Source organism: Tamandua tetradactyla, chromosome 16 (assembly GCF_023851605.1).
Source record: "Tamandua tetradactyla isolate mTamTet1 chromosome 16, mTamTet1.pri, whole genome shotgun sequence".
Classification (NCBI taxonomy): domain Eukaryota; kingdom Metazoa; phylum Chordata; class Mammalia; order Pilosa; family Myrmecophagidae; genus Tamandua; species Tamandua tetradactyla.
Window position 1 is genome coordinate 22,951,268 of NC_135342.1, and position 14,638 is coordinate 22,965,905.

Sequence of the window (14,638 nt, forward strand, 5' to 3'; positions counted from 1 at the left end):
AGCACCCCTGTAATGTCTCAGATATAACTCCTGTTCTCTCCTTGCCAGGTGCAAGTTGGGGGGCTTATGGACTTATTCCCTCTTCCCCTCTGCTTCCCACCTGCAGGGCAAAGACTCTACCTTCCCCAGAGCTGCCCCTCATTGGCACAACCCAGCTGGCTCCAGCCCCTTCTTTCCTCTCCTGATTCCTTATCAGAAAGACTGTCCAGCTTGGAAGTTGGATATTTGCTACCATGGAGAGGCTGGGAATGCATTTCCTGAAAATGTGTTGAGAAAAATCTCTGGGGCCAAACTTCTGAGCACCAAGAGTACTAAGTATCCGTGATTCAAATGCCTTCACCTAAGGAGACCAAATATTCCAAATTTCTGAATTCTGAACTCTGCAGATCTAAGATATGACAGCTTTATAACTTTTTTTAAAAACAGCTTTTATAAACTTCTGAGATCTTCAGAAGATTCTTAAAGGGATGTGCACATGACTGGTGTGGTTTGACTTTGATGGCAGATTCTCAAATAGTGTTTGTAGTAATATAGGACATAACCCTATAGTTCAATCCTCCCTCCAACCCCACCCTCTTCAAAGAACAGGAGACGCTAATTCATTGAACCCAAGCTCAAACCACAGAAAATACAAATTGATAAACCTGAGCGTCATAGCCTGTCCTGAAAACTGCAGGGCTCGGGGGACCAGATTTCCCCTCACTTGATCTCAATCACTAATCGCCAAGAGAGGGAAGTGTGGAGGGAGGATCTGTGTACCAGTTGCTTCAAGAAACAAAGAAATCCAACCTTTCTTGGTATGGGTGTTCAGGGTGGGCACTGCTCAAAGAGGCCACTTCGAAGGGGACATCCACTGACTTATTTGACTGGCGATTTAACTTATTTGATTGGCAGGTGAGTCCAAGATTCCTAGCTTGCTCTGACCCAGAGCAGAATAGGAGTTCAAGCACATACTCAGGAAAAAATCCAGGAACATACTTGCATACATGGATGTGCACACACACATAGCTTAGTAAGATCTCATGAAAAGTGCTGCCCTGCTCCACCTTCTTCATTCTTGCTCCCCGATTACACTCTGAACACAGTGGCCTCAACTTATGGTTCCACAGGATATGCCCTGCTTCCTAGGTAAGGGAATGGGCAGGTGAGTACAGAAGGTAGACCAGGCACACGCCAGGGCTCTGGGATGGTCCAGTGGATGGAGCTGTCCAGTTTGTGTCTTCACACACTATAAGCTGGTGGTTTTTGGTTTTTACTTGACTAAGCAGTGTCTTGTCAGAATCTGTCCTAAGGACTGTGGGTTAAGTCTAGCCATTCTGCACAGATCTGGGATTAAGTTCTCGCTCGTATCCTGTGAGACTTTGGATAAAGTCTCAAACTTTCTGTCAACCACAAAATGAGCATGGATCATGTTCCCCATCGTCCAGGTTTGTGAAGATTAAGCAGGTGAGCATGCAAAGATTTTAGCATAGAGCTGACACAAAGTCCTTGCACAATAAATAATAACATTATTTTTATTGTTATTCACAGCACAGCTGTAAGATCTCCCTTCTACCCACCGCAGCCCTGAAAGATCTGTCTCTGTCAGGGTGAAGAGGCCGGGTGGGCCATGCTTCTTCTTGACCCCTTGCCCACCTGCTTCCCCCTTTGACCCTAACTGGTACTCTTTCCTCAACCCCGCCACTCCCATTACCCCACCCTCTACCCAACCCCACCAGCCCTGCCCTGGCTCCGCCCTCCTCAGCGAGGCAGGAAGCTCATGGTGCAGCTTCTTGGGATGGTGGCTGTTCTACTTTGCTAGCTGCCGGAATGCAACACACCAGAGACAGATTGGCTTTTAATAAAAGGGGATTTATTTTGTTAATTCTTCAGAGGAAAGGCAGCTAACTTTCCACTGAGGTTCTTTCATACGTGGAAGGCACAGGATGGTCTCTGCTGGTTTTCTCTCCAGGTCCCTGGGTTCCAACAACTTTTCCCGGGGTGACTTCTTTCTGCATCTCCAAAGGCCTGGGCTGAGCTGCGAGTGCTGAGATGAGGAATGTTGAGCTGCTTGGGCTGTGCTACCTTGTGCTCTCTCATTTAAGCATCAGCCAACTAAGTCAAAGGTCACTCATTGCAGCAGACACACCTCCTAGCTGACTGCAGATGTAATTAGCAACAGATGAGGTTCACGTACCATTGGCTTATGTCCGCAGCAACAAGACTAGGTATGCTCACCTGGCCAAGTTGACAACAGAATCTAACACAGTGACAAAGCCCACGTGTTTGGGGAACAAGTCAATGTCCTGGGGTGACTGCGGGGACTTGAAGTGGAAGTTCTGCATGATGGCAGTGAGGAAAAGAAAGAGCTCCATTCGAGCCAGGCCTTCCCCAAAACAGTTCCGCTTTCCTGAAGAGGCAGGTGAGAGGACAGAGGTGAGGGGCAATGTTTACTGCTGGTTCTCCTCATTGCCCACCCCCAGCTTTGTCCTTCCAGCAAGAATATTGTGACTTAAAAAAAAAAGAATATTGTGACTTGAGAGACTTTCAGGGGAGACTTTAATCCTCTCTTAGCCTCAGTTTCCCAAGGAAATTAGATAGGGTTAAGACCCACCAGGGTAGAGCAAAGGGAACTTTAGCTGCCCTTTCTCCCCAAATACACTCTTAAATGGGGCAGCTGTACTGTCATCACCCAAAGAAATCTGGAGACTTTTTTATGTGACCTTGCAGAAATCTCTACTTCACCCAGCCTTCATTGTCCACATCTCTCATATGGGTATGATTAACCCTTCCCTTTTGCCTGGGTGCAGATGCTTGTTGCTTGGTAGTGATGGGGGTTGAAGCTGGGAGGCTTAAGGGTAGACTCTAAGAGGGACTTCCTGGTTGGAGAAAGATACTAGGATTCAGGCCAGAGAGGGGAGCTATGGTTAGGGAGGCCCCTGGTGGTGTGTGGTGGCCTGGCAGCAGACAGCAGTCTCTTACCGATGGAGAAAGGCACGAAGGCATCATTCTTCTTAAACTGCCCCTTCTCATCCAGGAAGTGCTGGGGGTTGAAATCTCTAGGGTTGGAGGAGAACTTGGGGTCTCTCAGCGCAGAGCCCAGCATGGGGAATACTTCGGTGCCCTGGTGGAGGAAGGAAGAGGCATCTGGTAAGGTGTAGATGAGAGGAGGAATGAAGGGTCCTGAGGTGAAGAGAAATGGAGGGCATGGCAGTAGGGCCCTTTAAGAGAGGAGTTTTACGGAAGTTTGGGGAATATGGGCTCATGTTCTCTGGGACAGGAGGTTTGGGGTCTGTGTCTCTTGAGGCAGGAGACTGAGGGAGACACAGGGATTAAGGGGTCTCGGTGCGGGAAGACTGAAGGGAGGGGGTGGTTGGGGGAAGCCTTTGACAGAGGGAGTGAGACCTGGGCTGGCAAGGTTGAGGGGGATGTGGAGTTTGGGGTCCCTCTGGGCTGGGTGGGGGCAGTACCTTGGGGATGAGGAAGTCCCGAAACTTTGTATCCTTGGTGACCCTGCGGGCCAGGCCCATGGGGATCACGTCTCCGAATCTCTGGATCTCGTGGATCACTGCCTCTGTGTAGGGCATCTTTGCCCGGTCCTCGAACTTGGGCTGACGGTTCTTGCCGATCACCCCGTCAATCTCCTCGTGGACCTTGGCTGGGAGAGGAGGGCGCTACATTCAGGTATCTAGTGGTCTCCTTGCAGGGGTGCCAGTCAGAATATTTAAACTGGTATGGCAGGCGGAGAGCAGTCACAATGGGCATCAGCTATACCCACTGCTGGAGCAGTGTCCTGTGAACAGTGTCATGCCAGAACCATAGGTGGGGACGAGGGGTGCCAGGGGCTTGGGGGCAGGTTCAGAGCTTAGGCAGTGGACACCCAGTGGGCTCAGTATGGGGGCTATTTACCAATCGGTTTGACATTACCAACATCTGACCCGTGCCCATCAGGTGAATATCACTGTGTCACTGGACCGCAGGCCATGTCTGAGGGTCCAGGAATTTGGGGCAGGTGGGGACATCAGCAGGCTCAGAGGATTTGGGAGGGTCTGTGGACCCCATTTCTGGCCTCACCCTCCACATCCGGGTGCTTCATGAGCAGCAGGAAGCCATAGCGCAGGGTGGTGCTGATGGTCTCGGTGCCCGCAAAGAAGAGGTTCAGCGTGGTCAACACCAGGTTCTTTAAGAAGAACTCCGTGTTGGGGTTCTTCTGCTCCTGCAGGGAGAGGAGACTTCAGGCCAAGCTTCCCCACTCCTGCAGGGCCCTTGGGGGTTTCCTTTGGACCCACCTCCCTTAGATCCCTGAATTCTCATTTTGTTCACACCAGAGGTGGGAAGAGTGGCCCTTGTTGCAGAGGCCTTCTCCGGGCTCCGGGCCTTTGCCCAGCTTGTAGGTTCTGCCCTCCTCACACACTGCCTGCCTCTGTCCTTTAATATCAGCCCTAGTTGTCTTTTTATGGTAGGAATATTCAGAAAGAGAGAGACAGTGAGTGAAAGAAGAGGGACAGAGGAGGAAAAAGAGAGGGTCAGAGATAAAGACAGACAACTTTCCTCAGACCCAGAATTTTCAGCAACAGCCTATTCTTTTCATAAAGAAATCTTGAAGCTTATTATGGAGAATTCCTCCCCCTTGATTCCTTCCCCCTGAACTTCTGTTTCCATAAAGCCTCATCTCCTTTCTTCACAGGTGACACTGATGTCCAGATGGAGCGTGGGGACCCTCCAACATCACAGCACAAAGCCAGGTCACCTGCCCACACAGGTGTATCTGATAACCAATGCCAAATGTGGGAGAGCATGGGGTGGCTAAGAGCACCAGACTGAGAGTCAGAGAAACCAGGGTTTGGGCCTCTGGGCCTCAGTTTCCTCATTTGTAAAATGGGGTTCATCATAAAATCTCCATCATGGACCTGCTGTGAGTGTTAAACAAGCGTATACTGCAATTTGCTTAAAATGTCACCTGGTACATGGCAGTGCTAGAGAAGGGCTTGCTATTATGATCTGTTTGCACATGTCCTGTCCATGGGGAGGTAGATAGAGCAGCGATGGTGAATTGTAATTGGGATTGTGAGGTTTATTACGATAAGGGGCTAATTTGAATTACGATAAGGGGCTAACCTGCTGCTTGCGGATGAGGAAGGAGTCAATGAAGTCCCGTGGGGAGTTTGGGTCCAGTGTGCGCTGGTTCCTCTCCACCTTCTTGGCTATAAAGTCCTCCAGCCCCTGCAGCTCCTTGAAGGCCTGTTGCTGAGGTCCCGGCAGGTGTTTCATCACTGGGTAGAACATCTCATAGAGCTGGGGGTGGGGGAGAGAGGGAGGGAAGGAAAGGGCAGCTGACCATGGGCAGGATCCAGAGGGAGTGGAACTTGTCTCAGGGCAAAGAAGGCACTGGGTTAAGGACACCTGTCCAGGTATTTTAGTTGGAGCTGGATGGGAACATAGATCTAAGTTTTCGAGTTCATTGAGTGAGAGCCACCTGTCTAAAATGTTGGTGAGATGGCTCTAGGCACACATCCAGTGTTCAGACATTCAGGTGAGGTTGGGTTGGGAGATACCTGTTCAAGTGTTCAGGTTATTCAGGTGGCACTAGTTTGATTTGGTCACATCTAGGTGGTTAGGAACTCAGATGGAGCTGGATGGAGACACCTGTCTAGATATTTAGAGACATGAATTGGCGGTTTCCCTACAGGTGCTCAAGAATAAGGTAGGGCTAGTTTTGGGGATACATGTTCAGATGTTCAACTATTCAGGTGGGCTGAATAGGAAGCACCTCTGTTAGGTGTTTGAGGGTATGGGGTGGCGACACCTGCCCTGGTGTTTTAGATATTCAGATGGGCCGGGGTGGTGTGTTTAGGCATCCGATGAAGTTTCTTTGGGAAATATTGGCTCAGGTGTTGATGTGTCTATGGGTCTCTATTGAGATCCTATATGGGTGTTTAGGTATTTAATGGGTGTATTACTTAGGGTTCTCTAGAGAAACAGAATCAACAGGGAACACTTGCAAATATAAAATTTATGAAAGTGTCTCACGTGACCGTAGGAACGCAGAATCCAAAATCCACAGGGCAGGCTGCGAAGCCGATGACTCCGATGAATGGCCTGGATGAACTCCACAGGAGAGGCTCACCAGCCAAAGCAGGAATGGAACCTGTCTCCTCTGAGTCCTCCTTAAAAGGCTTCCCATGATTGGATTTAGCATCACTAATTGCAGAAGACACACCCCTTTGGCTGATTACAAATGGAATCAGCTGTGGATGTAGCTGACATGAACATGACCTATTCCTATGAAATGTCCTCATTGCAACAGACAGGCCAGCGCTTGCCCAATCAGATGAACAGGTACCACAACTTGGCCAAGTTGACACCTGTCCCTAACCATGACAATGGGGTAGTGTCTAGTTATTGTGGTGGAATGGCTTGTGTAAATGACAAAGGATTTTGGTGGGCCAGGATTTGCAGCACCAGGTGTATGTCTGCAATCATGCATGTTGCAGTGTGTCCATGTTGATATATTTATTTATGTAGACACCTGTATCCATGGTGTGTGTGAGTGTATGTGTGTGTTTGCATGATACTTGGGTATCCATGCCAGTTTACGGCTACACATACACATCGGTATGAATGCTTGTTGATGTGTGTGTGTGTCCATGGCCACGTGCCTGACTGAAGTTCCTGTTTCTGTCAGTTTGTAACAGGAGTGCAAGCATGCTTTGGGTATACATGTTGGGGGGTAGCCTCATGTGTGTCTCTGTGTCCAACCTAATGTATGACTGCATGTCTGCATCTACGTGGACATATGTACGACTGGGGACAACCTATGAGTGTGTGGTTTCTGGTGTATGTACGTAGGCACATGTGTCCACCTTGTGTCCATGTGAGTGCTGAGTTTGGCTTGTGCCAGTTTATGATTGGATTAAAATGCAGGCTTGGCTCAGCTCCATTTCCCATCTTAATAAAAACAAACAGCACCCTTATTTTTCAGGGTATTTACCTCCTATGGTTTTGAAGGGTACTACTAGTTAGAACAAGCCTTCTTGGCACAGGTGTGTCCTAAAAGTATCACTGAAATGAGTTTCTTCCCATTGGCTCTTTTAAGTATCCTTCAAAGTCCCCCCTCCCCCCACCAGTATCACCCTCAACCTCCAAAGCTATTCAACAAATTTCACAGTCTTATTCAGTGAGTCTTCACTGAGCCCACGAATGCATACCGGCCCTAGGTTGGGTGACGCCAAGGACACAGAGGTGACCAAGATACCCCTTGACCCTTCCCTCATGAAACTTCCCAAGTGGAAGATAGCCCTTTCCCAGACAGTGACATCTCAGAATGGACAGGGTAGGCATAGGGGAGGCAGAGGTAGAGGGGTTGGGGCAAGTATTAACGAAGCCTGTAGCTGGGGCCTGTGGCAGTCCAGAAAGCGTACCTTATTCAGCCTGGGTGTGATGGTGGTTTAGAGAATACTACGTGAGGGCTAAGTAGGGATTTTCCATGGAAGTAGAGGGAGAATTGGGAGAGGAAATTCCAGCAGAGGGACCAGCATGTCTAAAGCCAGTGTGCTCATAAAGCATGGTTGAGTGTGTGTGGAGCTTAGAGATCTGAGGCTATGTTCACTGATGAGGGTAGAGCCATCAGCAGGAACCAGATCATACTGAGTCTTATGCAGTGTGGTAAAGAGATGGACTTGGTCCTGAAGGCAACAGTGGAGCTACAGATTGGTTTTAAGCAGGGAAACAGAATGGGCTGAATCAGAAAGATTCTTTTGATTCTAGGAAGGGATGAGACTGGAAGTTGAGAGATGAAGTGGCTGGTACAGGGATCCAGGTGAGAGAGGACAAGGTTTGGGCTAGATCAAGGGTAATGAGGATGAGTAGAAGGAAGTGAATTGGGGATATATTGGCTGTGCATGGGTAAAGGTAAAGTATGAGGCCAACATGGGGAACAGTACATGGAAATGTTACTCACTGATTTGGGGATAGAGTGGAGAAGCAAGTTTGAGAGGGAGAGAATGAATCTAGCTTTGGATGTGTTGGTGAGCCAGGCAGATTTTCTGCTTTTAGGGATTTGTTAGACTAGTGGGAGAGCAGACTTGGATGAATTAAAGTTCTCAATGATCTTATTGTTATTTATTATTTTTACTAATTATGGTTGGGCTAGGAAAGGCTTCATAGAGAAGATGTCATTTGAACTGGATCTTGCAGGGTGAGTAGAAGTTGACCAGGTGTGTGTGTGTGGGGGGGGGGGGTTGTATGCCAGTACAGGTAGAGAGACCCACACAAGTAAAGTCTTGAATGTGTGAGATGGACAGAACAGAACAGAGACATTTGACAGCTACATCCCTCTTCTCACTCTGCTGACTTCATCAATCAACTTCCTAACCTCTACCCCAAGTTTGGCCCAAAACTCTCAGGTACTGTCTGACTTATGCCTGCAGATATGCCTGAAATGTGTTTCCCTGTCCCAAATGAGAATCTTAAGTGAGGCTTCTTGTGTTAAATTTAAATACTAATACTGCTAATAATTATATCATTCATTGAGTTTATTTCTCACCGTGCAAAGCCTTTTACGAGCATGATCTTATTAGTCTTCACAGCAAGCCTAGGAGGTTGGTTTCAAAATCTCTGTCTTGCAAATGAGTTATATAATGACCCCCAAATTTGGGAGTGTCTTGTTTGAGTTTCATAACATATAAATAGACCCTGGACGTGGACTTGTATGACTCTAAATTCCATACTCTTAGCCAACACTCTGGACTGCTGAGCCTCACCTTTTTTTACTCATGAAACATACTAGAAAACTACCCCTAAACTCCTGTGGTTCTTGAAAAACTTCCCTGTAAGCCTTATACAAAATAATCTAACCATTAAAAAAACACACACACAACTTAACAGGAGGCAGGTTTGACCTTTCTATTAGGAGGGAGAGTTGACCTTTTCTTATTTTTGTAATCCTTTGAACTTTAATCAAAGACCTGGCAAGTAGTTTCAGGTCTTTGGCAGCGAGGCAATAAGTGAGCCTAGAGAATGTGGGGTTGTGGTCAGACAGTGTAATGTTTGTGTTTCAGATTCCAGAGGTAAAGCAAGGATGAGGGTAGGGCTCTGGGAGTGTCAGCTGAAATGCAGTGAGGAGGAAGGTTAAAGAAGAGAAGAAAGTCAAGGATCTGACTGGTTGTTTGGACACTTCATGCCTGTGGCCACTGAGGTACCTTCCCAACAGAAGAACGGGGGGACTTGGAGTAGAAAGAGGAGAAAGAAGGTTGATAGATGGTGGGGATGAAGGAGACAGGCTCAAAGGAGGAAGGATCTTTATAAGAGAGTGGAAGAGTCACAATCTAGAAGTTCACTGAAGAGTTTCTGCTTCTGGTAATGGTTGAGTAGCTCCTATTGGACCAAACGTCCTGCAAATGAGAACTATAAACAATGAATAAAACATTAAAAAATAACTCCATGAAGTCATTAGAGAGTGAACAAAACTAGGTAGATGCTGAAGAGGGTCTGAAGAAAGCAATTTCCTATTTGTTATGCCTTTTGGTCTAAAGACCAATGCCACATGGGCTGTTGAAAGCCCAGATAGAGCCCTTCAGTTTTTCTAGTTTGAAGAACCAGAGGACAGAATGCAAGGTGATCACCACACCTGGTGTAGTTGTGGTGGAATCTCAAAGGACAGAGCCAGAGAGAGGGAGCCCCAAATTCTATGTATAAGTTCTGACCAAGTTTCTGGCTGATTGTTGAATTACTCCTGTGATGGGAAAACTCAAAGGTGACCAGTTTTGGCTAAAAGAACTAAACGAACTAAATTCAGGGCTGAACATTTGAGTTCAGCCACACTAACTGCCTTCTGATGCAATAACAACAATCTAATATCCTTCAATGGAACATAAGGAATCCAGATTCTCTACAGTGTATCACCTGAAATTTCCAGGACAAAATCCAAAATTTCTAGGCATGTGAAGAAACAGGAAAATGGGATCCATACTCGAGAGGAAAGACAATCTATGGAGACTGACTCTGGCATGTGTATTAATGTTGTGATTTAATGGACAAGGTTTTTTTCTACCTCCTTTATTATTTAAAAAAATATTTTTATTGAGAAATCTTCATAACATACACTCCAACCATATCATACAATCAATGGCTCCCAATAACATCACATAACTGTGCATTCTTTACAATGATCATTTTAAGAACATTTTCGCTATTCTAATTCACTGGAAGCTGGAATGCAACACACCAGAGATGGACTGACTTTCAATTAAATGGGATTTGTTTAGCTAACATATATTTTCTTCAGAGAAAAGGCAGCTGTCAACTGAGGTTCTTTCTTACATGGGAAGGCACAGGGCGATCTCTACTGGCCTTCTCTCCAGGCCTCTGGGTTCCAACAACTTTCCTCGGGGTGATTCCTTTCTGTACCTCCAAAGGCCTGGGCTGAGCTGCAAGTGCTGAAATGAGGTATGCTTAGCTGCCTGGGCTCTGCTGTGTTCAGCTCCCTCATTTAAGCACCAGCCAATTAAATCAAACATTATTCATTGCAGCAGGCACACCTCCTAGTGGACTGCAGGTGTAATCAGCAACAGATGAGGTTCACACATCATTGGCTTATGTCCACAGCAATAGATCTAGACAGCTTCACCTGGCCACATTGACACCTAAACCTAACTACCACATTCACCACTCCAGAAAAAGAAAACAAAGAAGAAAAAAAGCTTCATACATCTCATACCCCTTATGCCTCCCTATCATTGACCAGTAGTATTTCATTCTATCCAGTTTTTACCCTTTATTTCTCCCCATTGTTTATTTTATCCTTATTTTTATTTTTTTACTCATCTGTCCATACCCTGGGTAAAGGGAGTGTCAGCCTTGGGTTTTCACAATCACATGGTCACATTGTACATGCTACATAGTTATATAATTGTCTTCAAGAATCAAGGCTACTGGAATCCAGTTCAACAGTTTCAAGTACTTCCCTGTAGTCATTCTGAACACCATAAAGGGATCTCTATATAATGCTTTAGAGTATCCTCCAGGATAACTTCTCAACTTTGTTTGAAATCTCTCAGTCACAGAAATTTTACTTTGTCTCATTTCTCTCTTCCCCCTTTTGATCAAGAAGGCTTTCTAATCTCATGATGCCATGTCCCAGCTCATTTCTGGGAGTCATGTCCCACATTTCCTGGGAGAAGTACATCCCTGGGAGTCATGTCCCATGTAAGGGAGAGGGCAGTGAGTTCACCTGTTGAGTTGGCATAGAGAGAGAGGCCACATCTGAGCCACAAAAGAAGTTCTTTGGGGATGACCCTTAGGCATAATTATAAGTAAGCCTAGCTTCCCCTTTGCATGAATAAGCGTCATAGGGGTGAGCCAGGATTGAGGGCTTAGCTTATTGGATTGGTTGTCCCCAGTGCTTGCAAGAATATCAAGAATTCCACAGATTGAAAAGGTGAATATTTCCTCCTTTCTCCCTACTTCCCCAAGGGGATGTTGCAAATACTTCTTTGTTCTCTGCTCAGATTACTCTGGAACATATCAGGACATCACACTAACCTGTACAAACCAACAAGATCTCACTACCTATTCAAGATTCCATGTAATTATGGTGTTCGAATACACTGATCATACTAATTAAATTAGATAATACACTACAAAAATTTAAATTTTGCACCAAATAAACATCTCTTCCTTTGGTCTAACACAGAAGTTGGAATTTTAATGTATAGACGATATCATCCTTTATGCTGTATTCTGATTTACCTTGGTCCTATTCAGATCAGCTTCATTCATATCTCTAGTCAAAGACCAATAATTTTTTTCCAACTTTTAAAACAGTTGCTATATGGGGTAATACTGCCTTTCATAGCTTCAGAGCTCTAAGTCGGAGTCTCTGGTGTCATACAGATAACCAAATTTACAGGAAATGACCAGGTTATATGCAAATAGCTCAGCACCTCAGAATTTAGGAATAACAATTGCAAATCAGGAATAGATGTGACAGCCATAAATGCTTACAATCTAGGACCCTTTACAGTAGGCCCCAACCTGATAACCCATACTTTCTACTTCAATTCTCCTACTTTGTATATTATAGTTGGTCCAAAAGAATGAGGCATGATCCTTTAAGAGAAGATAGCGGACCAAGATGGCAGCTTAGCAATGTCTGCGATTTAGTTCATCCTCGATAACAGCTACTAAATAACCAGAAACAGTACAGAACAGCTCCTGGGCCACGTCAGTGACCAAACACACAGTGTATCCCAGTCTGGACCAAATGGACCAGATTTGAGCCTCCCCAGAACCATGAGTTCCCCATGCACTGGCAGCTGGCACTCCTCCCCCACAGGCTGCTTCCCAGAGGGGAAAGAAAAGAGACTTTACCAGAAGCAGGGGCTGAGCCCAACCAAATGGCAATTGTGGAGTTAATTAACAAATTCTGACAACTATAAATACGCCCCCAACTCAGGTGAACCTGGTCAAAGCAGAGATCGCACATTTTTGCCCTGGTGCCAAGGGGACAGGGCTGATGGAAAAATAAAAAAAATAAAAAAAAAAAGAAAGAAACAGGATTTTGTGGCTGTGTTTCTAGGGAGGTTTGACTGCCTTTGGATACAGTGGTAGGACTTCTCAGGCTGCAACTCCCCCAGGCATAGGGAGAAAAAACTTCCTTTGAGGGCATCTGGAACCATGTGCCTTCCCCATGGGAGGGGTTAGGCTCAACTCAGGTGGAATCCGTCCATTAAGGAATTCACACACCAACACTTGGTAATTTGAAGCCAATAAAACCAGTCTACAACCTCTCCTCTGTCTCCACCATGCCCCCAGCATGGACAGTCTGCAAAGTTAAAGGTACCACACCATCTTATGCTGCTGGGACTTGCAGGCACAAAAGAACCACATACTGGGAAGGATAAGAAAAACAGAGTCCAGAGACTTCACAGGAAAGGCTTTCAACCTGCAAGGTTTCACCCTCAGGGACAACCAATGGCGGTGACTCTTTCCTCCTGATAGGAGGACAGTTAGGTCTGAGAAAGTCCACCTGGAGTCTGTAATACCTAAGTAGACCCTCCTCAGGGAGGTGGGGGGAAGCATCATACAGGTAAGGCAAGAAAAAAGAAAACAGGAACTGAAAAATACTCCTCTGTTAAACAAAACCTAGGCTAGAGGTCCAGAAAAACCTATTCTGAATGTCAAAGACCAGATAGACAATAAATTCATCCAGCAAGAAAACCCTAGGTAAAAGAAGTGAAAGCAATCTCCAGAACAGACTAATTAAGGTAATTAAATGCTAGATGCCAGCAAACATAACAAATCACACTAGGAAAATTGAAGATATGACCCAGTAAAGGAGCAAACCAACAATTCAAATGAGATACAGGAGCTGAAACAATTGATTCAGAATATACGAACAGACATGGAAAACCTCATCAAAAACAAAATCAATGAATTGAGGGAGGATATAAAGAAGGCAAGGAATGAACAAAACGAAGAAATTGAAAATCTGAAAAAACAAATCACAGAACTTATGGGAATTAAAGGCACAGTAGAAGAGATGAAAAAACAATGGAAACCTACAGTGATAGATTTCAAGAGGCAGAAGTTAGGATTAGTGAACTGGAGGACGGAACATCTGAAATCTGACAAGAAAAAGAAAATACAGGGGAAAAAATGGAAAAATATAAGTAGGAACTCAGGGAATTGAAGGAAAATATGAAGCGCACAAATATACATGTTGTGGGTGTCCCAGAAAGAGAAGAGAAGGGAAAAGAAGGAGAAAAACTAATGGAGTAAATTATCACTGAAAACTTCCCAACTCTTATGAAAGACTTAAAATTACAGATCCAAGAAATGCAACATACCCGAAAGAGAATAGATCCAAATACACGTACTTCAAGACACTTACTAATGAGAATGTCAGAGGTCAAAGAGAGAGAGAGAATCTTGAAAGCAGCAAGAGAAAAGCAATGCATCACATACAAGGGAAGCCCAATAAGACTATGCATAGATTTCTCAGCAGAAACCATGGTGGTAAGGAGACAGTGGGATGATATATTTAACTTACTAAAAAAGAAAAAGTGACAACCAAGAATTCTATATCCAGCAAAACTGTCCTTCAAAAAATGAGGGAGAAATTAAAACATTTTCAGACAAAAAAAAAATCACTGAGAGAATTTGTGACCAAGATACCAGCTCTGCAAGAAATATTAAAAGGGAGCACTAGAGGCAGATATGAAAACACAGAAGAGAGAGGTGTGGAGAAGAGTGTAGAAAGGAAGACTATAAGTAAAGGTAAAAAGAAGGAAAATTAGATGTAACATATAAAAAGCAAAGCGCAAAATGGTAGAAGAAACTACTACCTATAGAGTCATACCACTAAATGTTAATGGATCAAACTCCCCAATCAAGACATAGACTGGCAGAATGGATTAAGAAAACAGGACACATCTATATGCTGTCTACAGGAGACACATCTTGGACCCAAAGAAAAACATAGGTTGAAAGTGCAAGGTTGGGAAAAGATATTTCATGCAAATAATAATCAGAAAATAGCAGGAGTAGCTATACTGATATCCAACAAATTAGACTTCAAATGTAAAACAGTTAAAAGAGGCAAAGAAGGAGACAATGAATTAATAAAAGGAACAATTCAACAAGAAGACATAACAATCAT

At 45.0% G+C, this 14,638-nt stretch overlaps 1 protein-coding gene across 1 annotated transcript in view; it reads right to left on the reverse strand.

The window, feature by feature from the left end:
* Nucleotides 1-1,847: 1,847 nt before the first annotated feature.
* The window catches only part of LOC143659138 (cytochrome P450 2A13-like), a 131,007-nt gene continuing 118,216 nt past the window's right edge, over nucleotides 1,848-14,638 (reverse strand). Inside the window, exons 5-9 of the mRNA XM_077131783.1 lie at nucleotides 5,098-5,274; nucleotides 4,054-4,195; nucleotides 3,450-3,637; nucleotides 2,962-3,103; nucleotides 1,848-2,389 (exon numbers count right to left, since the gene is read on the reverse strand). Coding sequence (XP_076987898.1) covers nucleotides 2,214-2,389; nucleotides 2,962-3,103; nucleotides 3,450-3,637; nucleotides 4,054-4,195; nucleotides 5,098-5,274 — 825 coding nt within the window. The 3' untranslated portion in view covers nucleotides 1,848-2,213. The remainder of the gene's footprint in view (nucleotides 2,390-2,961; nucleotides 3,104-3,449; nucleotides 3,638-4,053; nucleotides 4,196-5,097; nucleotides 5,275-14,638) is intronic.